Source organism: Fusarium falciforme, chromosome 11 (genome assembly GCF_026873545.1).
Source record: "Fusarium falciforme chromosome 11, complete sequence".
In the NCBI taxonomy this organism is placed as follows: domain Eukaryota; kingdom Fungi; phylum Ascomycota; class Sordariomycetes; order Hypocreales; family Nectriaceae; genus Fusarium; species Fusarium falciforme.
The window spans coordinates 365,332-391,436 of record NC_070554.1 but is presented as its reverse complement, the minus strand read 5'-3'; the positions used below and the strand labels follow the sequence as shown (position 1 = coordinate 391,436).

At 50.2% G+C, this 26,105-nt stretch overlaps 9 protein-coding genes across 9 annotated transcripts; 6 read left to right on the top strand and 3 right to left on the bottom strand.

Moving 5' to 3' along the window:
- Window positions 1-220: 220 nt before the first annotated feature.
- NCS54_01305700 (Hypothetical protein) lies at window positions 221-2,146 on the top strand (the record flags this gene model as incomplete). Its single annotated transcript, XM_053158270.1, has 3 exons — window positions 221-630; window positions 681-1,692; window positions 1,751-2,146. The coding sequence occupies 3 exons, from the start codon at window positions 221-223 to the stop codon at window positions 2,144-2,146; spliced, it is 1,818 nt and encodes a 605-aa protein (XP_053014245.1).
- A 159-nt stretch (window positions 2,147-2,305) lies between these two features.
- NCS54_01305600 (TauD domain-containing protein) lies at window positions 2,306-4,395 on the bottom strand (the record flags this gene model as incomplete). The annotated part of the gene is made up of 4 exons (XM_053158269.1): window positions 2,306-2,777; window positions 2,828-3,483; window positions 3,530-3,912; window positions 3,963-4,395. 4 exons carry the CDS (start codon window positions 4,393-4,395, stop codon window positions 2,306-2,308), a joined length of 1,944 nt encoding a protein of 647 aa, XP_053014244.1.
- An 857-nt stretch (window positions 4,396-5,252) lies between these two features.
- On the top strand, window positions 5,253-7,019 carry NCS54_01305500 (FAD-binding-3 domain-containing protein; the record flags this gene model as incomplete). The annotated part of the gene is made up of 6 exons (XM_053158268.1): window positions 5,253-5,283; window positions 5,327-5,392; window positions 5,443-5,562; window positions 5,612-6,166; window positions 6,216-6,551; window positions 6,607-7,019. 6 exons carry the CDS (start codon window positions 5,253-5,255, stop codon window positions 7,017-7,019), a joined length of 1,521 nt encoding a protein of 506 aa, XP_053014243.1.
- Window positions 7,020-7,989: 970 nt separating this feature from the next.
- Window positions 7,990-9,355, top strand: NCS54_01305400 (MFS domain-containing protein; the record flags this gene model as incomplete). The annotated part of the gene is made up of 3 exons (XM_053158267.1): window positions 7,990-8,095; window positions 8,180-8,555; window positions 8,605-9,355. The coding sequence occupies 3 exons, from the start codon at window positions 7,990-7,992 to the stop codon at window positions 9,353-9,355; spliced, it is 1,233 nt and encodes a 410-aa protein (XP_053014242.1).
- A 1,659-nt stretch (window positions 9,356-11,014) lies between these two features.
- NCS54_01305300 (Zn(2)-C6 fungal-type domain-containing protein) lies at window positions 11,015-12,599 on the top strand (the record flags this gene model as incomplete). The annotated part of the gene is made up of 4 exons (XM_053158266.1): window positions 11,015-11,387; window positions 11,434-11,717; window positions 11,770-11,894; window positions 11,942-12,599. The coding sequence occupies exons 1-4, from the start codon at window positions 11,042-11,044 to the stop codon at window positions 12,597-12,599; spliced, it is 1,413 nt and encodes a 470-aa protein (XP_053014241.1). The 5' UTR covers window positions 11,015-11,041.
- A 660-nt stretch (window positions 12,600-13,259) lies between these two features.
- NCS54_01305200 (Hypothetical protein) lies at window positions 13,260-15,002 on the top strand (the record flags this gene model as incomplete). Its single annotated transcript, XM_053158265.1, has 4 exons — window positions 13,260-13,416; window positions 13,464-13,614; window positions 13,668-14,916; window positions 14,967-15,002. The coding sequence occupies 4 exons, from the start codon at window positions 13,260-13,262 to the stop codon at window positions 15,000-15,002; spliced, it is 1,593 nt and encodes a 530-aa protein (XP_053014240.1).
- A 52-nt stretch (window positions 15,003-15,054) lies between these two features.
- On the bottom strand, window positions 15,055-17,977 carry NCS54_01305100 (Hypothetical protein; the record flags this gene model as incomplete). The annotated part of the gene is made up of 6 exons (XM_053158264.1): window positions 17,493-17,977; window positions 17,225-17,431; window positions 16,607-17,171; window positions 16,454-16,539; window positions 15,414-16,408; window positions 15,055-15,296 (listed from the first exon to the last, which is right to left on the bottom strand). Exons 1-6 carry the CDS (start codon window positions 17,930-17,932, stop codon window positions 15,055-15,057), a joined length of 2,535 nt encoding a protein of 844 aa, XP_053014239.1. The 5' UTR covers window positions 17,933-17,977.
- Window positions 17,978-19,968: 1,991 nt separating this feature from the next.
- On the top strand, window positions 19,969-21,334 carry NCS54_01305000 (Git3 domain-containing protein; the record flags this gene model as incomplete). Its single annotated transcript, XM_053158263.1, has 2 exons — window positions 19,969-20,125; window positions 20,196-21,334. The coding sequence occupies 2 exons, from the start codon at window positions 19,969-19,971 to the stop codon at window positions 21,332-21,334; spliced, it is 1,296 nt and encodes a 431-aa protein (XP_053014238.1).
- Window positions 21,335-22,723: 1,389 nt separating this feature from the next.
- On the bottom strand, window positions 22,724-23,461 carry NCS54_01304900 (Hypothetical protein; the record flags this gene model as incomplete). Its single annotated transcript, XM_053158262.1, has 1 exon — window positions 22,724-23,461. The coding sequence occupies one exon, from the start codon at window positions 23,459-23,461 to the stop codon at window positions 22,724-22,726; it is 738 nt and encodes a 245-aa protein (XP_053014237.1).
- Window positions 23,462-26,105: the final 2,644 nt, after the last annotated feature.

The window sequence follows — 26,105 nt, the reverse complement described above, 5'->3', positions numbered from 1 at the left end:
CCCCGAGAGGTCTGGCCTTATCGATAAGACTCTTATTCAATCAAAGCCTATCTCGACACAAATCTCCACTACTGGACGCCGCCATTCAGCCTCACATCAAAGCTACCAATGAGCTTCGCTCACAAACGCCAAAGTCTCCTTCACGCAAAGAGCTGAAAATGCGCAGCCTGATATCATCTTCCCCGCTTCAATTACGCGACGACGAAATGCCAACGCCCCGATGGACCCTATATCCATCGCGAGCGGCTGCGCCGGCTTGATAACGGCCATCGGAGGCCTGTCCTTGTCGATCCACACCTTTGTGCGGACTTGCCGCGAAGCTCGTGGCGATCTGGATAGTGTCTCACGTGAGCTGCTGTCTTTGAAGACTATTCTGGAGCTTATTCAAGAAGACGCGTCGGATGAGAGCAAGCCGTTTCCGACTACGCTGAACCAGCATGTCAAGGCTATTCTAGCCAATTGCAACTTGGTTGTGACTGAGATCCAGAGCTGCATCACAAAGTATGACCAAGGTCGGCTTAGGAGCCGAGTGACCTGGGCTATCAATGGGCAGGGTGACATCAACAAGCTGCGCTCAAGCTTAGAAGCCCACAAGACGGCACTGGAGATTGCTCTCGATATGCTGGCCCTGTAAGTGTATGAATGCCCCCGACCGCTTCAGAATGTTAAGTGCAGCTCAGCCACCTGGCTAAAGAGATCAAAAACGATACGACAGAACTTCGCCAGGATACAGCTGCCATACGAGAGGATACGGCTCAGATCCTGGAAGAGATTGCTAGACTGCAGGCTCGACTCCCACAAGATGCTGCCGCCGCTGCGCCAAACAACTTCATCCTACAGAGGTTCTTCGAGGACATGACAACTTACACTGAGCAGGCCCGTGATGCAGCGCTTAGTGACACCGATGCAAACAGCTCAAAAGCACTATCGTTTGACGAGGGCCCAGAGGAAGGTCCCGCGGCTCTCCTTCAACAAAATTCCTGGCCCTACCACTCCATGTCAAGTTCATCCCAGCAAAGCTCACGCGTAGAATCAGGCATCTCCACTGGTATTCAGAATCCTTACCGGGACTCAGAGGCCGCCAGCGACACGTCTTTCCCAACACTTGTCGATGAGGGTCACGGGCCGGGGGGAGATTATTTTTCTCAACGGCACGAGAGCTATGATGAGGAGGCAGACAAAAATGCAACCATCGCACATCAGGGGATTTCTGGCTACGAGATCCCAGTGTGTGAAGAATTCCTCAACCAGCTCCACCTCGCTGACGGCCCTTGGGGTATCAGCCGAGAATTTACTCACCGTAGGCATTCGACCATAACTTGTTCTCCTGAAGAATTTGCAAAACTCGACATCACATTTCGTCTTGAAGGCTTCGAACCACTGCGGCACATCAGGATCATCCTATCTTTTTCAATCTACCCTTCAGAAAATTTATCATCCTTCAACAAGCGATGGTCGTTTCTCTGCTCATCCATCTGTCATCTTGAAACATATACGCCACTGTCTAAAGACTATTCGTCCCCTCCAGAATACCTATGGAGGCAGATACTGGTTCATATCGAATGCGACACAAGTCTGGATGAGATAGACCCCCACGTGCGGGAATCACTGTACCGAATGGGTGTCCTCAGCACTCCCAGGGCAGAGAGGGAGCCGGTCATGGCGGGGAACATCCAAGCCGAGATTTTTGAGGTGCGCTCAAGTTCAAAGAAGACAGTCTATACGGAATCAAACTGATTCGAGCTATTAGTACACGACACGTGCTGTTCTCTATCCAGGCTGCCGGGTAAGGGCCCCCATTCAAGTCATCCTGACAGCCTACCGTAGCGATTCCCGTCTTTATGTGTCTGGCGCCGAGGTGATACGCGCACAAGCCGGGTGGTATCACTCACTACGCGCCCTTCTTGGGGCCGGAATGATTATCAAAATGCCCGACGAGGCGAGCGAAATCTCAGAGCGGGATTCTGGATATCAGCATCAAGAGTTCCTCTACGAGGCATGGGCAAACAAACGAGACATTTCGGGCCTCAGAACCTATAATTGCATCACTGTTACATCCCTCAGAATGTACCTGTCGATGCCAAGGAGGGAAAAGCCCAAGCCAAAGAGCATATTGACGAAAATACTGGACAGTTTGGCGGCATAGGACACTTGTGGAGAGCACTCATAGGGCGAACAGGGGGTGTATATATATCCTTTCATATTTCCAACACAAACTTGAATGTACAATTCGCCAATTGAAACTAACTCCATCGTTGTTGATCCAGTGACTCTTCTCCTGGTACTGAGATTACCTGCCAGTGATCTAATCAAAGTGAATTCTCCAAAGCTCTCGATCAATGCCCGCAGAGAAATCGCTCCTCGTGTGCATCATTAGAACATTATCACTGACGACAATGTCTCCCTTGTCCCAGGCGTGATAGTACGCTACTCTACGATCGTAGAGGGTTGCATCGATAGCGGAGCAGATTGATGCACTCTCACCAGGTTCTTGGCCTTCAATGATAACGTCTGTGGCGTCGAATTGAGTCCTGCTCTGGGGCCATGGCTCATGGTAGCGCAGGCAGGGCTTCTCTGTGGTTGGGTGTGGTACAACAAGGGGTAGGCCCTTCAGGACGGTTTGGTCGAAGGAAGAAGTTGACACGCTCCATGTGAGCTTGGATAGGTGGTCGACCTTGAGCCACTTGGGGAGGTACTTGAAGAATAGTGTTGATGAGGCAAAGATGGTGAATCCTGTGTCTCGTGGAGATGCTGTCGCACCCTCAAAGAGCTGGAATCTGGAGCCGTTGTTAGTGAGTGAATTAATGTGTTGGCCAGAGAAACATACTGTGGCGGTGTAGAAACCAAAACCTCCTTGCCACTCTCATCAACCTGCTTCACTGTCTTGAACAACCCATCATAATGCATGGGCATAGGCTCCGCCGAAAGGACATTGTTAAGACCCCTTGTCTCCAGTCCTCGATCCTTGACCTCAAGCAACAAGCCAAACTTCCATGGCAGTGGTGTTCCAAACTGGTGGCTGAGGTTAATGAATCGCTCACGATCAGGCTTCTTGACGAATCCGCGTAGGATAACAGGAGAGTTGATCTCAGAAAGGGCGCGGACTTTCTGTGTGTCGATGTCGTCGATGGTCAAGGATCCGGGTCCATTGGCAGGGCGAATGGTGAGACCCGCTGGATAGATGGGGTCAACGACGATGCCGCCCTTTTCTTCAGCCCAGTTGAGAAGAGGAGACTTTTCGCGGTAGTAGCTTGGGCGACCGTTCTCGTAGATCAGCTCCAGATTGTCGTTGTTCTCAAACTGGGACCGCATTCCGGTCTCGATGGTTCCGTCCAGCTTGAGGACCAAGGTGCTGTGCCATGGTGTAGTGTAGATGCTGTCAGTGGGGAGCAAGCTGATGGACAGCTTGACAGCACCAGTTGATGGGTGAATGGATAGGCGGACATGGTCAGGATACTTCTGACGGACCGCGTTGGCAAAGGCCTGGCTGTGTTAGTTCCTTGTCTCACAGGCATTCTTAGGCACTTACATCTCCTCGAGCCATCATCTGCTTGGCAATGTACTCAGTTCCCCTCTTATACCGGGACTTGGTGCGGTCCTCTCCAATGGGGTACACAGTCTCCAAGTCGGTCTGCAGGAACTTGATGTAGCCACGATACGTCATGCATGCATCCTCAGCCTGGCGGACCTCATCCCAGGTCCAACCGGGCTTGCTGAAGGTGTTGAGGAGAGCACGACGGAAGTTGGAAGCATTGGCGACATATGTCATCTCGTCGAGCTCCTTTGGTAGATCAATGTCGACGAGGTCCCGGAGACGGGCAAATGAGATGTGAGCAAAGCCCTTAGAGGCAGCGAGGGCTCTGAGAGTCTCTCCATATCCCCAGACATCCTTGTCGGGGACACCAAGAAGGTCTAACAGCGTTAGTGTCTTGTACGGACAGTGAAATAAGGGGATAACATACCATTATACACAAGACCATCCGAGATAATGGTCAGCTTTGCGCCAGGAGGATAAATGTCGGCAATTGCTTGACACATTCCATTCAGATGGCTCAAAGCAAACTCTTCCGCCTTGTCAGGCAGCTTTCCAAGGACCTTGGACGTCGAGTTTGGTGACTTGAAGGGAAAAGCAGGGAGGCACAGCGGCACGGCCTGCTGAGCCTTGACATGTGTGTAGATGAGGGCGATGAACTTGAGGACAGACTGATCAGCACTGGCGTAGATGTTTTCTCCCTTGTTCAGACGATATCTTCCAATGATGTCGAGAATCTTTGAAGAAGTCTCGAGAGCCGAGGTGTCGACGGCAGAAGCCAGAGGCTTCATGCTGTCTACGGCCACATCATGGAGGAAGCTTGGCTGAACGGGGGGATATGAGGTGACATCGGCTACAGCCATTGTGAAGAGAGCTGCAAAAGAACTTGAAGAGTGATGGAGAAACAGAGTACAGAAGAAGGGAAGAAGCGCTGTTGAAGCTACTACTATTTGAGTTCAAATCCGACGGGAAATACATGGCAATAAATGTCTTGAAGGCAAAAATTTTATCCCCTCCCCTGTCTGTAAAGACCGAGGATAACAATACACACACGATAGGTGTATCCAAGTCTGGAATTGCTCCGAGATTCCGAGGCTGTTTGACCCCCTGGACATTCAAGAATCAAAAGATCTAATCTGATGTTCAAAACGTCACCGAAAATTCTTCGACCAACTCTTGTTTTTGCATAAGCATTACCAAATTGGAAATTCAACCTGATGCACCGCCGGAGTGAGGCCAGAACTAGAAGGACGTTGCGTAATCCCCTGAGGCGCTTGATTCCTTGGCGAGACAAGCAGAATTATTGAAACAAGGTATGCGGAACAAGGGCTTGCGTCGTCACGGCCGCTTTGATGCAAATCATCCCAAGCTAAAAAGCCGGTGGCGGAGTATATCCCACCGCGGTGGCTCGGCGCCGCGCGCTCGGCTATCCCACCGGTCATCCCATCTTAGATCCAGGGGGCACTGCCGGTTCTGCTTACAAGGCCCGACCCGCAGGAGGAACCGGCTCCGGCCGGTAGGTGGGGACTCTGCCGAGGAAGTCCCTTGCGTGGTCAGGGGCATGGATTCATGGGCTTGTTTTGGGTGACGAGGATGGGCGAGTATTTCCGATGTTTGGATATGATACAAGTTGTACGAGTCTGGCTGGATTTTTCAAAGAGTAGAGTCATTCTGTATTACCCGTTATTCTCGTTATTCTCGTCTTTGTGTTCTTGCAGTCATGGAACAAGTTGATGTCACCATTGTTGGAGGTGTGTTTGTTTACTTTTTTACGGACTCCGCTAACAACATCAGGTGGTCCTACCGGCCTCTTCATTGCCCTTCTCCTGAAGCCTCTGGGTGTTTCGGTCCGAGTGCTGGGTAAGTTAGAAGAGAATTGTGCCGTTAGTGACATACTGACGAATGTCCAGATGAAAAGCCATCTACGCTTGAGCTTGGTCGAGCTGATGCCTTGAACGCTCGCACTCAGCAGTACTTTGAAGTCGCTGGAATCCTCGATGAGCTCCTCCCAGATGGCCTCAAGTGTAATAGTAAGTATTCACCTACTGACATCGAAATCCTCTGCTGACCTTCGTAAAGCAAGCTCTACCTTCAAGGATGGAGACTTCAAGTCCCGCCAGAACGAATGGTGGGTAGGTATCCAGAATGCCCTCCACAAGAACTTCCTCATGATCGGCCAGCCTGTGGTTGAGCAGGTCATGAACAAGCGACTTGAAGGCGTCGTTGCTTACAACGAGCACGTCACCGACATCACAGAGACCGATGACTTTGTTCAAGTTACGACAAGCTCAGGTCGCAAGATCCAGAGCAAGTACGCTGTTGGCGCCGATGGCGCGAGGTCCTTTGTGAGAAACACGCTGGGCATTAGCTTCACTGGCACAAAGCCCGAGATGGTCTGGGCTGTTCTCGACACTTTCCTCGATACCGACTTCCCCACCTGCCCTGAGATCATCACCTTTGAGCTGGATGGTCAGTCTCGAGTGGCTTGGATCCCTCGAGAGCGCGGCATGTCCCGTTTCTACGTTCTTCTCAAGGGCGAAGTCACTCAGCCTCTCGCTGAGGCTTCGATCAAGGAGCATTTGGCTCCTTACAGAGTCGACTTCAAGAAGACTGAATGGTTCAGTACCTTTACCAGTAAGCGCATTAGGTGACATCGTGCCGATCTTCAGCTAACGCTTTCTAGTCAAGGAGAGGATCGCCGGATCCTTTGTCTCCAAGGATGGCAACGGCCGCATCTTCCTTGCTGGCGATGCCGCCCACGTCCATTCTGTCAACGGCGGCCAAGGCTTGAACACGGGTGCTGCCGATGCATTCGCTCTAGCATGGCGTCTCAGACTCCTTGTCCAACCTTCCCTTTTGGCTGAGAACGCGCTTGAAAAGGTCATTCAGAGCTACGACATTGAGCGAAGATCTACAGCCGAGCAAGTCATCGGCGTCGCAGCTAAACTAGTTCGAGACACGGTCCACGAGGCCAAGAAGTATGTGTCTACGATTGAACGGAATGCTGGTTTCATCACAGGTCAGTGTGCAAGGCTCGATTAGACTTTCGGGGAGTCCGCTAACAGGGGATGCAGGCATGGGTGTCAGCTATAACGAGTTTCCTACTCCGCTCATCAGTGGGGAAGAGCAGGGGATCTGGAGACCAGGCGATCGCTGCCCTGACATGGTCTTGGCCACCGGCTCTGACGAGACTAGACTGTACTCCAGTGTTTCGTATGGCAAGTTCTTGGTGTTGTCCATTGGACAGCATCTCAAGGATGCACCTGGTAACGACCAGGTTTCTGTCTTTACGGTGCTGCCTCAAGGAGTCACCAATGGACATCATGAGCTGGCTAAAGGGGAGATTGTATTCTCAGCGGATTGGGCCGATGCAAGCAAGCCATTGGTGGTGGTTGTAAGACCAGACATGTACATTGGCTACGTGAGCCAAAGCGTCGATGACGATGGCTGGAGGGTATACGTGAACAACATCCTGGCCCAGTCTTGAGTATTGGGGGATCTGCATCTTATCAGATCAGGGGTCCTTGTGTAAATTAGTAGCTTGTACCGAATCTAAAAATTGAGTTTACGCCCACCTTCCTAGAATAGCCGCATGAATGACCAAAAACAAGAGTGAGAGATTGATTGCGTTTGTTGACGTTTTTGACTTGCCAGATTCAGCAGCTGTAAGCCGTGATGCCCAGGATATCTTTGATGTGACAAAGTTCCAGCTTCAGCTGTCACACGGCACAGATTACGACGTGTCAGTTGAAAATAAGACGTCACATTGTAGAAACATTGCGGTTCCTGGTCTTGAGTGAAAGATCAAAGTCCCTTCTACAATCACCTTCCAAGCTCGGCTTCTGGAATTCAGCTTCTTCTCCCACTCGGCTTCGCAGGGCTTGACTATTCCCTGAACACTAATGCAACTGTAGTACCTGCGTGTTACAACCGGATATAGCGCCACTTGTAGGTAATTCGGCGAAGCTAGGGCCCACGATCATATCAGGAAGGTCGGCTTCAGCTGCTAAAACGTCATGGTCCTTGTCCATGACACTGGGCAAGTTTCTTCAAAAACCCATGTTTGAAGCCAAGTGGAACCTCGTGGTGTGATGTTCCGGCAATGAACCTGTGCCTTGACCGTTTCTTAATTCTCCGGGATATCCCATGTCGTCCTATTCGCCCCGATCTCCTGAGATTGGGTTTCATTCCTTCCACTAGGCGCCCTGCCAAGCCCTTTACCCTCTTATCCTGAGCGGAAATATGTCCGTGATGACAAAGGAAGCGCGCGCGGCCTTGTGGGACGCGATAATGTAATCCACGGATGGGAGAAAAACTTGGTAAAATGGGGCCTCGGCATTGACCGCGCCACTAATTGCATCGTTCGAGGTTCGATTATTAGTCTGTGCTAGCCCTCTTTTATTGGTCTCGTCGTACAGCTTCAAATATTCAGCCTGTGCATTCACTGCTTGTTTGCCATGGCTTCTTCTAAAGAGGCGTCAGATGAGGCCCCGTCGGTCAATGATGCGTCCACGTCGACGGTCGTTCCGGATGGAGGCCTCCTGGCTTGGCTACAAGTTGCAGGTTCATTTTGTCTTTATTTTTGCACTTGGGGTATGTATCCATATAAGTCCAGACCATTGGGCAATTTCTGACCATCTTGAACAGGTCTCATAGCCAGCTTTGGATCCTTTCAGACCATTTACGAAAATGACGAACTTTCAAGCCGCACACCATTCCAGATTTCGGTCATTGGATCTCTCCAGACCTTTCTCATGGTGTTTTCAGGTTTCGTAATGGGACCAATCTACGATGCAGGCTACTTTCGTCATCTTCTCGCCGTGGGATCCTTCTTCATTGTCGTTGGCACGGTACTACAAAGTCTGTGCAATCGATACTGGCAGTACATTCTCACGCAAGGCTTGATGATTGGTATTGGAGCTGGTTGTCTCTCGATCCTGAGCGTGGCCATCACCTCGCTCTGGTTCACCACCAAGCTACCTCTTGCCAATGGAGTCGCCGCGTGTGGAAGCGGCCTGGGCGGGTAAGTAGATTACCTCGGGAGCCTTGCGCAGCCATTAATGTTGTTTTAGTGTCTTGCTGCCAATCATGGTTCGAGAGATACATGCGAAGTCTACTCTCCCATGGGCAGTTCGCGCCGTTGCTTTGCTTCTCCTCGTCATGCTGGGTTTCGCGAATATCGTCCTCCGACCCAGAGGCGCTGCCAAAGAGAAACGTCAGCGACGTTCACTTGTTGACAGAACCGCCTTTACTGACTGGCCGTATCTACTTTTCGTAGCTGGCTGTTTTTCAGTATTCTTGGGCATGTACACGCCGTTTGTCTATATCCAACCATATGCCCTGGGTCAAGATATCGTATCGCCGAAGCTGGCTCTGTATCTGCTCGCAATTCTCAACAGCAGTTCAATCTTTGGGCGCATCTTTCCCGCCCTCCTCGCTCAAAGAATCGGACCAATGAACATGATCATTGCTACTGCCGTAGCCCTAGGCATCACTAGTTTATGCCTCATGTCGGCTACCTCTCTGCCTCGACTACTCATCACCGTCCTGGTTCACGGCTTCTTCACGGGGTCATTCTTCGCTTTGCAGCCGACCATCTTTGTGAGGTTGGCGAGTGATCCCAGGATGATTGGAACGAGGTTTGGCATGGCATTTTCTGTCATGTCTTTTGCGCTTCTGTTCGGTCCGCCCGTGGCCGGAGCATTGCGTAGGGCAAAGGGGTATAACGGCGCTTGGATTTGGGCCGGCTTAACTATCTTGGTCGGAGGAGGCCTGATCTTGACGAGTCGACTCTTCAAGGGAAGGGGGACCTTGAGGATATAGAGAGGATATGCGAATCTTAAACTGCGCTTCCACTACCACACCTCGTCTACTGATATCTTGACTGAAATTACGTTCTTGCCCCATCTACTTGGTGATCTCTTTCGCCGAGGTTATAAGATTAAACATTATAACATAGCAATTCAAACCCGCCTTGTTTAGCAATAGCACCATGTTTCCATGTGCTACTATTGGCTTTCTACTCATTGTTGAGCATATTCAGTGCGTCATGTTATCACTTGTGTATTAATCCTCGCTAGTTATCTTATCCTAAAGCGCCAGGCCAATATTGTTGCATGATCATTAACATTTTCAACTCTCCTATGTGGCAGAAAGTTCCATGGGAATATCATATCAGTCACTGTTCTCTACCGCTATGTTGAATATACTCCGTAGCTTCATGTCTTTTATTGCATGCAATAGAAAAGACTAAAAGATAAGCTACTAAGTAAGCATGGAGATATGATGCTATGACTTACTGATTGTATATTCTTTATCATAGTCGACGCCCAGCCCTTGATGGGATGACTGAACGAATAGATAGTAGCTTCATTAGAAAGAAAATGCGTCAAGTACTCAAGTTAGTAATGCCAGTGATCTCATTTCTTAGGTGGGCATGCGACGATAGGATGAATTAAGTTGGTGTAGAACACAATCCTGTTTCTCCTACTTGCTGGGTTGTACTTGCGCTTCCAGCATTGGGTTTCTGACCCTCGCTTGTGTCTTTCATTGTCAAAGAGAGAGTAATGCTACAGGCTGAACAAGATTTCATGACTATCAAGATATTGAATTGTTATTATTAAACTATCCAATAGCGATTTGTTCGTGTGGTAGCACCCAGTGTTATATAATACACTTCGCTCGAACCATTGCTACCCGGTTGAACACACCAGCGCCAATAGACATATATACCTATCCGTCCATTAAAGTGCCCGATACGTATCCTCTTCAGTTCTAAGTGAAATATAGTCAGGTTTCTTCAATCTTCCCGCTTCTATTAGATTAAGTCGTCTGTCTCCCTTCCCGTTGGCACCCACCTTTTTTCAGGAGACAGAAAGTGCCAAGCACAATATCAATACGATTCTTTTCAACCTAATCCTATCTTAACGATCAATTTAGCTTATTGCTCTATCCTTTCCAGCTCTCCTGACTGCCTTGTGATTATCCCCACACTGTAATCAATCGCGAGTAAGTAATGGTTGTCTGGATTGTGGGCATTCAATGGCAAAAACATCTCGATACTTGATAAATACCACAAAAATAGACTTGTCAATGTGAGAGCAAACATAGATAACACGGATGGTTAGTAGTAAATATACATGTGATTCTTGTCCATCTAGACAGCATGAGCTCTGGAGGGATCGGATGAGATAGGGAACAACCGGAGAAAGCGCGTGGGAGTAGAAGATCACACCACACATCAACCAACATATAAAGGAAGTAAACCCATTCATTGTTCCTTATGGTCTTAATTAGTTCCACTGTCTTTGCTTTCAAGTTCGCGCATTCTCAATGTCCACGCGACACTGAAAATACCAGGAATGTAGGGTAGCCCACTTCCCCAACTGAATCAGGTTAGATAATCCACGGCCCCACCCGAAGTTCCAGCGTTATAAATGTCCATGCCCAGCATCTCAGCTCATTCCTGCCGCTGACAAGACACACGGTCTTCTCCTACAACCCTCAATTATGCGCACCACTCTCCGCAGATCCTGCAACGCCTGCGCAAAGGCAAAGCACAGCTGCGATCTTCGGACCCCGAGGTGCTCGAGATGCATCAAGAGGAAGGTTTCTTGCGTTTACGCTAATGAGCCGTTAACTCTTCAGGCGCCGGAGGGTCCGGGGCATGGCAGGACCATGATCAACAAGGCGAGCAAGGTTACTTGCATAGCTCAGAGGGATGCCAAGATGTCTAGAAAGGTTCATGATGGCTCAGTGAAGCTATTGAACTCTGTAGACACGTCTTTTGATCCGTTTGATTCGTATCCGCCTACCCGACTCTCCCGGATACATGTTCAACGCCTGATACACCATTGTATGCCGCCACGTACTTTTTTACGTCTGAAAGCTGACTTGATTAGTTCTCTCTAATATTGCCTTTCAATATTACCCGCTGGATCTCAGCATGATATCGAATCCCTTCATTGTATCATGGTGGCCGCTGGCCCTCGCGGACCCAGCCCTGTTTCATGTATCAATACAGACAGCATGTCTAGACGAGGAATTGAGGGCGCACAAGGGATTCCCAATCTCGGAACTTCTCATGGTCGATTCCGTGTCTCTAATACGACAGAAGATTGAGAATTCTTCGCTGGCTTTTCAGGATGACACGTTGAACTCTGTGGTCACCCTGGCTGCAATTGAGGTAAGAACTCGCGTCTAGCAGGCCTTCCCCCTACTTATACATCTGCGGATAGCACGGAAAAGGAAATGTAGAAGCTAGCAGGACCCATATTGACGGGGTTAAACGCATAGTCGGAGTAAGAGGCGGGATAAGCCACGTCCGGCAATCAAGTCCACTAACGGCGAGGATGATTGCTTGGTAAGTACACCCATCTCAGAGGCGGACGCTTGCTAATATGCCGATAGGGTATCAATGCTCGTCACAGGCGCACCTCAATTTCCTATTCAAGATGATCTAGGGATTGGGGATGGGGTGTGTCCGACGTTGCAGTGGCTGCTGGCATCGCCGGATTTTGAGTTGCCGAGTGAGGCCATCGACGACCTGGATGTCGACCCTGCTGTGATCGACATCTTGACCCGCCTTCGCAACATATCACAAGAAGCAGCAAGCTTATCAGGGACTGAGCTGCACGATCTGACTTGCTTCGTGGTGCACAAGCTGCTCTTGTTACCGTCACTCTCTCCGCAAAATTTGCAACAGTCGGCCGCCTCGGAAAGTCTTCGGTACGCCTTGGCGCTCTACATGCTCGCCATCCACGGCACGACATATTATTCACACATCGGCTTGGTCATGACCATCATGCAACGATTTCGAAGTTATCTCGAGATTCTGGTGGGAAGCGATGTTGATGAGTCACTAAAACTCTGGATATTTTCTGTGGGAATGGTGTCTTCAATTGACCCTATCAACAGCAAATGGTTTATGGAACAGGCTTATCTAGCCGCGACATCTCTCAAGATCCAGACTTGGGAGGATGTACTTGTACACTTTAAGAGGATATTATGGATGGAAACACCACGAGGGGTAATATTCCAGCAGCGGTGGGAGGCCATGTTGACATGAAGCAATACCAAAGAATTCCACTCTCCCTCTTCTCGCAAACGCAAAAAACGTGGTTGACGCAAAAACAGAGTTGACGCCCGTATTCGGATTCATGCTTGATTCGGAGACTAGAACTAAATAGGACTAGACTCCGCAACCGTTGACCGGCAATAAGAATAACCGTTATAACCGGACCAACACCAAGCCTCGGATTTCGTGACTGACCGAGAGGTTGGCCTCAGCTTATTTCGATGGCATCAGCAGATTTTACAGATCTCCTTTTTCTTCATTCCCCGGAATTGCCCGTTTGTTCTTTATCGTGGCCATAGCGTGATGGAAAATGTGTTCCCCACACTCTGGTTCGGAGTCTAGTACGCAAATGGCCATCGCAGGTCTTGTCGGATCTTCAGGGTTGATAGAGATCCCTGTTGGAGACACTGTGAATCTACCAGAGTTACGGAGATTCTCTCGGGGGATCGACTTGGCTTGAGATCTGGCCAGTCAGAGTTGGGGATTTGTCTTGTATTCGGATTCGGTTCGTTTCAAAGGTCGGCCGACGTGGATGATAAAGCAAAGAGTTGAGTCAGTCAGCCGGCCTTCGGGCATTCAGTACTTAAAGGCCTTGTTACCGGCTCGTTGTCTGGGTGAATCAAGCTCTCAACTCCTAGGGCGACCTTCAACATGATTATGGACATACAGGACAGCGGCATGCTGCACAATGGGACCCTCCCTGCAACACCAGTTCCAAGCAATGGCGTCTTGACAGGCTATCTTGCCAATTGCAGCAACTGGCAGATCTTCATCACCGTCTTGCTCCTCTTGATGACTTACGATCAAGGTAAGATACCTCAGTCTACAGTGACAAGAAACTGCTGACGTTTATAGTCGCATACCTTATCCGAAAAGGCCCAATCGCTGGCCCAAGGTTCAAGATCCCCTTCATGGGGCCTTTCGTGCAGGCTCTCTACCCCAAGTTTGACGCCTACCTCGCTCAATGGGCCAGCGGTCCTCTCAGCTGCGTATCAGTCTTCCACAAGTTTGTCCGAATCCTCTCCAGTATCTGCCCAGCGCTAACTCCGCGCCGTGCAGGTTCGTCGTCTTAGCCTCCGACCGAGACATCGCGCACAAAGTCTTCAAGTCCCCGAAGTACGCCAAACCATGCCTCGTTCCGATGGCGACTGAAATCATGGGAGCCAATGCTTGGGTCTTTCTCATGGGCAAGGCGCATACCGAATACCGCAGGGGTCTCAACGGTCTCTTTTCCAACAAGGCTCTTGGCTCCTACCTACCCGTACAGGAAAAGGTCTACGGCGACTACTTCGACAAATTTGTTGCTGAGAGCGAGGCCCATGGAGGCAAACCTACGGCGTTTATGCGTCTTTTCAGAGAGATCAACTGTGCGCTCTCGTGCCGAACCTTTTTTGGCGACTACATCTCGCAAGACGCCGTCCAGAGAATCGCCGATGACTTCTACCTAGTGACCGCTGCTCTCGAGCTCGTCAATGTCCCTCTTTCGATCTATGTCCCCTTCACAAAATGCTGGAAGGGCAAACGCACTGCACAAGCCGTCCTGGCCGAGTTCGCCAAGTGCGCAGCTGCGTGCAAGGGCAACATGGCCGCTGGCGGTAAACCGACTTGCATCGTGGATCAATGGGTTCTTCACATGATGGAGTCCAAGAGGTACAACGAGAGGATTGCCGCTGGAGAGACTGGAATCGAGAAGCCGGCGAATTTGATCCGCGAGTTTACAAATGAGGAGATCGGGAGCACTATGTTTACGTTCTTATTCGCTTCGCAGGACGCATCGAGCAGCGCTACTACTTGGCTTTTCCAGGTTCTCGCCCAACGACCCGACGTCCTGGACCGTCTCCGAGAAGAAAACCTCGCCATCCGAGGCGGCGACAGAAACCGCCCCTTTGAACTATCCATGTTCGAATCAATGACATACACCAACGCTGTTGTCAAGGAACTCCTCCGCTGGCGTCCACCCGTCATCTTCATCCCCTACCTCGCCACAAGATCCTTCCCCGTAACACCCAACTACACCGTCCCCAAAGGCTCCATGATCGTCCCATCGTGCTACCCCGCCCTCCACGACGCAAAGGCGTATCCGGACCCCGAGACCTTTAACCCGGATAGGTGGATCACGGGGGATGCTGAGCAAAAGACCAAGAATTGGCTCGTGTTTGGGGCCGGACCGCATGATTGTCTGGCGAGGAAGTATGTGCCGTTGACGATGGCTGCTATGATTGGCAAGGCGGCTTTGGAGCTTGAGTGGGAACATCATGCGACGGATCGTTCGGAGGAGATTCGAGTTTTTGCGACCTTGTTTCCCATGGTATGTTGGTTGCTTGAAGCCTCTGAGATGTTTGCTGACTTGATGAACAGGATGAATGCCAGTTGGTGTTTAAGAGACGTGAATAGGTTCGACGTAGCGTTAATTTTGGCAGAAGAGGCACCTGTTATCTGAAGTAGATTACTCCAAGCTCTCACGGGCATCGTGAAAAGTGATGCTATTCTCGCCGTCGCTCCACTCTCTTTCGTCGTTACCATTGTTGTTATCATCATCGTTGTCTTCTTCTTCTTCTTCGTCGTCGTCTTCGCTCATCGTTTCCCAATCCCCTGAACCACTGCCATCTGAGGGATGAAGCTCGTCGTCATCAGTGTCAGATGTAGTGCTTTCGTTGTACTCGTCTTTTGTCCATCCTAGGAGGTCGCCTGGCTCACAAACAAAGCCACCTCATGACTCGTCTCGCTGCATCAACTGACGCTGGTGCATCACCCATCGATGCATCCGAGCGTGTGAACCATCTTTTTCCAACTCTTGTTTCTTACCTAGAAATAGTCCGGCTGCCCAGTTTGCCTCGCGGGTTCCCAGGATCAGGTCGACCATGTCAACGACGACACGAAGAGATAATGGCCGCCAGTTGATGGAGTCGCGCACCCTAGTAGCCATGACACCCAATGTAGTCTCATTGTCTTCGTGGCGAGCGTCGGGATTTACACCCACGAGCAGTTCTGGGTAAAACAAACTGGGCTCGAGATCTGTTTCGTTGTTGACCAAATTTGAGAGCATATTTCGTCCGTTGTCATCTACCGCTTTGACATTTGCCCCAAGATCAATCAAGATGGGCATATTTTTGCATGAAAAAGCGCAAGTCCAGAGAAGAACTGTTCTTCCATATATTTCTTTGGCCTCGAGGTCTGCGCCGGCATCGATGAGAGCTCTTGCCAAGGCCGCGACGTGGTCCAGGTCGACAACTTCATCGTCAAACAGAAGGTGCAAGGGGGTGGATCCTTCCCCATCCCCACAATTAGGGTCGGCATGAGCATCCAAGAGAATTTGGACCACGTCCATCTCTTTTTGTCGGCCCTGAATTTGGTTGGTAGCGTAATGCAATGGCGTCCATTTGTTACGGTCAACCAACGAGATGGATGCGCCCAAATCGAGAAGTGTTTGAACCATGTCCACATTGTGATGCATGCATGCGAAGTGAAGCGGCGTCTCACGTACGTGACTGGTTTGCTGGTTGACATTGGCCGATGCTTTTACCAGAGTCTGAAATGCGGCCATGTCTTCTTTCCACACAGCCCAGTGCAGGGGGGCGAACCCAACATCATCTGGCGTGTTGATGTGCTGTGGCTCAATTTGAATGCATTCGTCCAGCGAATGTGTCGTGTCCTCTCGGATTACTTGATGTATCATGGTCAGCGGCGACGTATCCTCAAGCTCCATGGCCGCAATCTGCCTCAGTGTCACTTGAACGTCTGCGGGTGCCCAGTTGGAATTTCCATCTAGTTCGTATTGCCGCGCCCAATGAATGGCACATCTGCAACTTAGTTGTTAGTCCTCTTACTGACAAGATAAATTTTACCTGCCCGTCAGATCCTTCATCCTTGGGTCAAACCCCAAATCCAGAAGAATTTGCAGAAGTTGCCAGTATTTTTGATCGATGCATACCTAAGGTAGGTGAGCACATTACGTCATTCAATGTCCCTCGAGCCCACCAGTTTGAACATTGTCTTACTGTTAGAAAGTTTACGCCCCATTCGGCCAAGATATCCGTTGGACGAATCGTGCCGTCCATGTAATGCTGGATGAAGGCCCTATCGTCATGGCTTGACGTAACCAACCACGCGAAACCGTAGATAGACCGCGGAATCTTTAGAAACAGAGCCGCGCCGTCATCGTTGATAGAGCTCCACGATATCGACGCCACAAGTGCCCGGGCTACCAGCCAGCGGGGGAAACACCACTGAAGCTGAATTGATGACTGAGACGCTGATTTACACAACGGCTTGTCGCATTTCTTGATGCCCAGTATCGGAAGGCTCTTGTACTGCACAAAGAGTGATCCCATGACTGAGCTCAACCATTCTGGTGTGCGAGCATATGAAGTCCGATGGCACTGGCATCTGCAGTTTGGTGGACATGTCTGCCTGAGAGTTGTGCTGACTGATATCACTGTGTGGCCAAACTGGGTTCTGGTCTGAGAGCCTTGAGAGGCGCGGTTCGAATGTCGGTCCGGGGACAAGTTCTCCATGACCCGGGAAAGCTGCGTCTCGACTCTCGTTTCGAAAACATCCAGTCTTCTACACATAGCTGATATCAAAAGGTGCTACAGAGAGAAGGGGAATAGACGTACCTGCTGATGGTTGCACCGATTTCTTGATGGTTTGCTAAAGTCGAATGGAGGAGGGCAGTTTGGGTCTCGTTCTGCTGCACGATGTGATTAATCGACTCGTGGTCTTGCTCTGTCAAGGTGTTTCCGTGCTGAATTTGTGACGCAATATCCGTAAAAGACTGTTCCATGACCGCTCTGACGTCAAGCACGAGACCAGTCTGCCGCACCCTGTCATTTTGCGTCAGCCTTTGAGTGCAACCAAGTGTATATAATATCGACTCGAGCCCACCCCTGAGAAGTGTTAATAGCAGCTAGACAATCCGTCATCTCGCTGCTCAGCTGCTTCACTCGTTGGCGAAGTCCCATCAGATTTGACTGCTGCCTCTGCCACATGATTCTGGGGATCCTATGACGTCCCTGGCTGTCGAGTCCCTTGCTTTTAGCAATAAAATTCGTGGCTGTGTCGTTTAACTGGCTAGAGATCTCCTCAAACTGTACTTGAAGATTGCGAATCGTGTCGATGTCCACGTCGGGGACGTCCGAATGGACACCTGCCAAGGAGTCGAGAGAACGTCGGAGAAGTTCAGCCCGCCCGTTGAGTGTGGAAAGATGATTCAGCAAGTCCATAAACTCAACAGGAGCCTGCCGGATTGAATGTAGCGTTCGGATGCCGGTGGTAATCATGCCGATGCCCTGCGCAAAGGCAATGGCGGCCGCGGCGACCTCCATCGCGAATGGCGTATGTGGACGTTGCGGGATATGCGTTGATGAAACAAGAGATGGTTAGCGAGGTGATGATGATAGAAGGAGAAGAAAGAATCCGAGATTTCCAGAGCCTGATTCTAAAAATCAGGCTGTCGTTCAGCTCCCTGCGCCAGGTCAGCTGACCCTCACGCCCATATGCTGTACGCCGTGGTGGTGGCTCAGTCTGCATCTCGATATGCCATTGGATGCTTCTGGGCGGTTGAAACTGATATGCAGGCCTGGCTGAGGCGTGCGATTGGTTCTGCCGGCGTCCACGTCTCGAGGCATCATGGAAGGCACAAAGTCAAGTGGCTAGAGAAGCATAGGCATTCGCAAGTTAACGTTGACATCGGTGCCTCACAAAATCCTGGGTGAGTTTCTTCATCTCTCACTGCTTCAAGAATAGGAGGTTTTGCTGCGCTGACGACGCTGAGGGCAGTGCCACTGCGGAGTACCGACGATGCCAAGACGCAAGCCACCAACGCCCTACTGTCCAGTTGAACAGGGGCTGAGAGTCGCTTGATGTGAAAACCCAATCGCAAAGTCGCGAGCCTTAGCAATGCCCCCCCACATGTTCGGAGCCCGATGTCTCGGTAGGCGAGAAATCGACACTGACGCTGAAGTCTCTTTCCCCGAGCCAACTTCGCACGTCCACTCACATACAATGCCCGCCAAACATTGACTATCTCACTGGGCATTATACATGCAATATTGGCCAAGTTTTGACGCTAGATTTCGCGATGTAGAGGCGGGGGCGAGGGCTCTTCTCCAGAGACAGCACGCTGAGTGCGGCGGCAATGTGCAAGTTGGTGGCGAATGACATCCACGACGTCTGGGCCCAGGAGTTGTTCCAATTCCCAGAAAATGCGATAAGAGGTGTCAACGGCAAATTGGATCCATGATTGATAGCTATGGCATGACAGATTAGGTGGTCGATATGGTGTGCTACACTCTCCGCGGGTTTTGAATAAGCTGCCCACGGAGATCATCCAGACCTGAACCAGCGACTCCAGATGATCGGCAGGGTACTTTCTGAATGAGGCCAACGAAATATACGAGAAGACCAATAGGATTCTGTTGGACGCAATTAAAGGATAAGCGACAAGACGTTGGTTATGTAGCTGTTCGCCACTCAGATTATTGCCAGTTCTGAAATAGCCTCAGACCCTGCTCACAACGCCCAAGCTGACGAATCGAGTCCCAATCCATCATTATTCCGTCCTCTCAGGGGTCTTCAGCCCTGGGACATCCATCCCACATCCCGTAAGCAGACCCCACAAGGCGCAAACTACCAGCCCTTTGGTTGACACTCAACAACATGATTTCCCAACATCGCCCTCTTATTTCAAGCCCTACAACCAACACGGCGGAGAAGCCGTCGTAGGGCCACGACAGAATCTCCGTATTCGTCACTAACCCCGGGATCAGCCTTGCCACTGGGTCTGAAACTGGCTAGAAGCTTCGGTCGAGTATCTGAGATTGGTTATGTGCCGTGTCTTACCCCGGCTTGTGATTACCGAAGTGTTATTTGATGCGGAGCCCCTGGCTGCGGTAGTGGCTTTCCTCAAACTCGCTTGTTGGGGACTTCAAACGGTGGAATAAACTCTAAATTTTACGTCTTTTCGACGTCGGTTCTAGAAAAGTTTAGGAATTGTGATATCTTGCTTGATAGGATGGATTTATCAGTCATTTCAGACGGAATAATTAGCTCTCAGCTCTCCGCCATTTCCGATACCAACAACCAATTGCAGCAGCCTCTTGAACTTGAGCCTCGCAACTCCCCCACAAGTTCACACTTCATCCTATCTTCCATGACCCCTTCAATTGACAACGGTCACCCCGTATTCCCTCCGGGGCTCGGTAAGGCTCCCCTGCCTTGTCCGACCCCTGAGGCCGCGTCTCGGGTGATGAAGACCCGACGCACCGTTAAAGGTGACACTTCTTCTTGACTTTTTATCTTTTCTGGGATTCTGTCACTGTCACCGTCACCGCCGCAGAAATACGACACAGATGGGTTCAACATGGCTGTGGACGTGGATCGGGTGATTTCCTCCCTCACCTTGGCGGGCAGCGCCCTTTCGTGCTTGGCGACGACTTTTGTTCTGATTTCGTTCACTATATATCGTCGTCATTTGCGGAGCTTTCGGCATGTTCTCGTGTTGAACTTGGTGGTAGCAGGTACGCTTTTCATCGATGCAATCGCATCACATCACACTCACTTGAGATCATCGCTCACATGGTAATGTAGAGTTCGTCAACACCTTGAACAACTCTGTATCGGGCATCATCTTTCTCAAGACTGGTGAACTACAGCCCGGTACACCATGCGTCGTGAACGGCATGGTGGGTCAGTTTTCAGTCCAAGCAGCCGACTTTTCAATCCTCGCCATCGCCCTTGTTACCCTTCTCACGGTAACACGCTTCGTGTACATGCCAGGCGTCTCGACGAAAGGATGGATCCTGACCTGTCTCTCTGTCTGGACTATTCCACTCATCACTAGCCTCACCCCGACATTACTAGGTGAGATGGTGCCAGTCGGCGGCAATTGGTGTTGGATCTCTGCAGGTCGGCCTGATCTTCGCTATGGGATGGGTCATGGTTGGCGATTCCTGGTCATCTTCTCTACCATTGGCGTCTACATCTACATCTGGGCATATCTACGACGACACTTGGGCTCGAAGCCAGTTAACCAACGGTCATCATCTTACGACACACCTTCTACAGGAACGATGGGCTCATTTTGGTCGAAATGTGGGAGGAAGGGAGGGTTCCAGGTCATGAAGGATGAAGAAGTTGAGCTCAGTACTTTTGGCGATGGATCGAATACGACAAACTCGCAACGGGACATTGATGACGACAAGATACGGAGCAGCAACAAGGAAGAACTGGCCGACTTAGACTTGGAGGCGGCAGAAGGGTCGGGGTCCAGCTCTACCAGACCGAGAAGAAGGTCGACGCGTCACATGCCATCTGCAACCAGAAAGGAATTGGGACTGCCAATCCCAGAAAACGCCCACGTCAGGTATGATGACGCATCTCCAGTTGAGAGACATGGCCAAGGTGCCACGTTGCAGACCAACGCAAGCGAGTTCCCCATACGACGAGACACTCACGAAGTCGAAGTCGAGATCAAGAGGATGATGCTTCTCAACGCGTATCCCTTCATGTACGTTCTTTTGTGGATGCCGGGACTTATCAATCGCCTCATGGAGGCTTCGGGACACTCAACCAGCAAGACGACTATCGCGGCTCTGCAGATTTCGACGCAGTATATCGGGCTGGCGAACGCGTTGACGTATGGGTTTAATCATCACTTGAGGGACAGACTAAAGGGAATGTATTTGACGCCAGCAATTTCACGGATAAAGAAGAGGTTTGGGAGGTAACGCATGTAATCGATAGTTTATGTAATGATAATGAGGATGAGTTTCAACGACTGCAAAATATTTCCGCTTCTTTGGTAATGCGCATAGCGAACTGGCATTATCGAGAACGCTGTCAGGATTCTGTGACCCAGGGTTCCAAGTGCTTGACGACCGGAGCAGTGCAAAGGCAAGAGGGCACGGCATTGCATCAGGCCATTATCTTCGCCATTAAATGTAGAACTATTGATATGGTCTCTTCGCGGACGATATAAGTTAGGGCAGCCGGTGGTTGTTTGGTGTAGGGTGACTCCTAAGGACCGTAGAATAGGACGAGATGTTGAGACTGTCAGCCCCCAATTCTGGATTTTGGACTGGCTTTTCTCTCCCAAATAACTTCCCGGTTTCTCTATCAAATATAGCCATATAAGCTTCTAGATTGCGTTGTTTTAAAATTTATGGTGTTTTGTGTTGGGCTTTGATGCCGTCACGTAAATACTGATACCTTTGTCTTGAACTGTTGTGGCGATGGCCTCTTTTAGAGCCCTCATCGATGATAACAATAACAACCCTTCTCGATACCCTGTAAGAAGCGGTTACTGCTTGACTCTAGGCACGGCCGACTCGCACCTCTCCGAGTGCTTATAGTTGCATCGATGGCTCTCCTGGGAACAGCCTTCGACGTACATCCATTCTTTGCCGAGAAGAGTTCCAATGAATATGGATATTTTAGTAAGAGGCTGACTAGTGCTGAGAGCGCCTTAAAATAATGAAGTACTACTAAAACCCACCTGCTTCATCGTCGATGAATCTTCGCCATAGAGCAGTCGAGTGTCACATATTGAAAAGACGACGAGGATGTTCTCGACGTTAATACGGTGCAACTAGACATCCAAACTGACTACTCATGAGTGGCGTTTTAAATCTTGTTTAAGTGCAAAGTCGGCGTGGGATCGCTGTATATGATACTGTTCGGTTCGACATGCGGTCTTGCAGGGAGTCCTTTCGTCAACTGCCGAAAACGGGGTTTTGTCTGAGAGGGACAGCTTCCCCCTGCCGCTACGCATTTCATGGTTCGATCTTAGACATTGGAGTTAAGTCACGGTGCACATATATTAAACGGGTTCAACGTTGTTCATTCTTATATACATAGCGTTGCGAGGCGACAATGCCCGTTATGCCGTAGACTGCAACCAAATTGCATATCCATCCTGCTCGCATCGACATTCTGAGGGTACATCAAAGTATTTACCAGCAGGCACAGCTCTTGGCCATTACCATGCCTTTGAAATGATTCAACTAGTGAGGAGAGAAGAAAAAAGACCAGCTGAGCTCAAGCAGCTCCCTCAAGTCCACGATTCCAGCGCATTCAACTTGAAAAGAGGTGTCGTACTACACCAGAGTTGATCCTGCTTAAGGGGTCTTGACAGCGGGGCCGGGGATGGGGTAGCTGCTGAAAGACTGGTAGAGGTTGAAGAGGATGCCAGGGTCCTGAGGGGTGTAGAAGGTGGTGAAAGCGCCTGAGCCCTGGAGGGAACCGGAACCGCTGCCGGTGACCTTGAGGTTGATGCACTGGGGGTAGGCCTGAGCTCCGTTGGCCTGACCGGCGGAGTGAAGAGCGATGATCTCGTGGCGGAGAACATAGTTGCCGGGCTTCAGGTTCTTGGGGATCGTGACGGTCCAAGAGAACCCGTTGGAAATAAGCTGGTCAGCAGCCCAGGTTCCGGGGCTAGAGCCGGAGATGAGGCCCTTCTCAGAGATTTTGGTCCACGAGAGGCTAGCCTTGTTGATGCTCGCGAAGTCTCCAGAGACGGGAGCAAGATACTCAATGACAGGACCCTTGTGAGATTCTGGCCAGGTATCCCACACCAATGTGAGAGTATCTCCAGCGGCGACAGTGGCAGCGTTGGAAGCGGGCTTGCCGTTCTTGTGGCAGATGATATCGGCGGTCCCAAAGGCATTGGGTTCCACAAAGCCGTTATCCTGGTTACCAGCAGACCATCCAACAGCGTCGGCAGGAGCGTTCCAGGGAAGACCACCAGTGTAGGTCTGGCCGCCTGCGACGATGATGGACTTGACGTGGCCGTGGGCGTTGGCAGCTCCGGCGAGGAGGCCAGTGAGGAGACCGAGAGAAAGGCTGGTGTGATGCATTGTGAAGGATCTTGGGCTGAGTCGAGTTGCTGTTGGTTGCTTTGAGCTGAGGAATGATAAAGCTAGGGACAGAAACCCTTCTTATATCTGTGCTTGGAGAAGGTGAAGCCCCCTACTATACAAGGAACTTCGATATGCATAACTGAGCCTCTATAGCCAAGGCCTCGACTATAAAACCACTAACCGCATTCGTAACGGAGTATACGTAAAATTCTTAACGTGGGACCAAGTTTGGGGACTTGGCAAGGAGAGTGAAGATCCGAATTACCCAACAGAGCCACCAGGTCTCGACAAGGGCTTGATTGATGCCACCTACCAAGAACATCCCATAGGAGCACGTCTTATTCCGAGGCAATGGAAGGTTTCATGTACAGCGGTGGCGTGGTCGATCACCTTCAGGCTATACTCCCTACAACCAATGGGATGCATGTCTTCGCGGACTACGGGTGCATCTTCCGAGCCTCAAGTCATATGCCCACGTTTCGAACAGATCCCGTGGCCCCAGGAAACGGGAACATGACCCGATTCTCCGTAGATTCAATGACGCGAGGCGAGATCTTGGCTTTATTTGTATGAAACAAGACTTCTCCACACGGTGGGCGCTTGCTGGGTTGCATCTCAGCCATTCATTGTGAAACGGGATTGGTAAATTTATCCACTGGAGAAATTCTTCAGGAGCTTCTTGTGGGTGCTGTAGCATGTTTAAATGCTTGTTTGAAGCTCATTCGTGGGGTAACTTGAGGCTCTGGGGATGTTTGGCGGTGAAATATGAGCGACCAACAGCAAGGCGGGAATAACCTCCCTGGAATCCTGATCCATCAAGCTGATACATGTTCCTGGAATTGATCACGTATGTATATCTGAAATAGAAATTTTCAAGTTGCAGTCGGAGAAACATGCCAAAGATCAGATGGAGCCAGAGCGCGTCATGAAACACCCCTATCGGAGGATCTCGGGTTTGCGAGCTAAGATGTTTCAAGGACAGGTATTTCTTTTCTTGCGCTGAAAAATCTTACTATCACGCAATTGGCATCCTCGAGGTTATTGAGGAAACGACTGGTATGTGTGTAAGGTAGCATCTTTTTAAGTGGATCAGAGAGAGCCGTGAATGGCTTCACGGCGGTGGTCACAGGCACATGCCTTGCCTCTTCGATTGGTTTGACCGCCGTCTTTTTTAGCAAGAAACCATGGCCAATAGTAAGCCCCGGCTAAATAGAAACATCCAGCCTGCAGGGTAGAGTGGCATCCGCGTCAATCCATTCAGTCGTGGCCAACAGCCGAGTCATCGAGGAGCCGGCAGTTCAAAGTGCCTTGTTCGATTCCATTTTAACCTGATGCAACTCATCGAGTGCGGGGGAAGCATTCAGGCTGGGGTCATCCTCATTCCATACGTATTACCCATTGCCACCCAAGACACCTCATGATGAACTTGGCAGTTTCCTTCTTTGGTCACTCTCATCGACCTCCGTAGAGTTTTCCACTTCTAGCCAATACTCTTCAAGATGGTATAGAAACTTTATTTTTGCGGAGCTTTGTTAGGCACTGTCCTTGATTCAGCTGCTTTTCCTTTCGGCCGGCTTGGCCACCTGATCAAGCTCGGATCACCGTGAAGGTTACATCCAGCGAGCAGAGTAGCATCTCGATGAGTACACCACGAGATCACCCATTTCCTCACATTGGATTCATTGGTGCTCTAAGTGCTCCTTGGCTCTTTCAAGCGGCTAAAGTAATCTTCCGTGGCTCCTTTGACGGGTGGAGAGGGCAAAAGGCCGACGGCACCGATTACTACAGTAGTTATGGAGTTTTGCTTAACAGCATCGACACCAAAATACTCTGGTATCATCCCAGTCTTGTCTGGTTCTAGTTGTTAGTAGGAAATCTCACGCTAGTTAATGTTTTAAAAGGCTCTCCTTCTAGGGATATCACTACTAAATGCTTCCTTGAATCACCTTGCTATCCTACATTCTAATAATCTTCAAGTAGAGGAAACTGCTATACTACAAACCTGAGCTCAAATCTAGTATTTTAGAATTCTTCTTAGCTCAGTTTACTGGTTATACACTCAGGTAGATAATACTCATCAACTAGCCAATTCAGCATGTCACACATCTGCTCTTCAACCCATCCGCTTAGCTGTACTTCCTGCAACTAGTACGGATCGATTAGAACGATATTGCATACGCTTTTTGTCATGCCCTAGTGTGTATCCCAACCTCATCTTTTATCCTCGGTTACTACTAACAGAACCTCCTTGTTCCCGCATACTTACATGCTCTTGACACTAGGGCGCAGGATAAGGGCGCGCTATAACATGCCGCGTCAAAGGTTATCTCGATGACAAATTTTCACCGAGTGTATTCTCGGCAAGAGACTGGGTTCTCCGCTCTCAACCATTGGAGAAGAGGTATTCTTTCACTTGGTAATGACACATCAAGTCGGCGGCCAATACCCGGCGGCCGGTTGAGTTCGACAATGGTCAATCACTATGGGAATTTTGAGATCTCCTCCGGATTACATCAGCTCTCTGCGTTGTGAACGTGGATAGTGCATTACGTCAGGAATTGCTGATATGTGTGCCACCATGCGGAGATTTGACTGATCTTTCCTTCTGCTACAAATAAAACTTTGACTCTTCTTCATATCA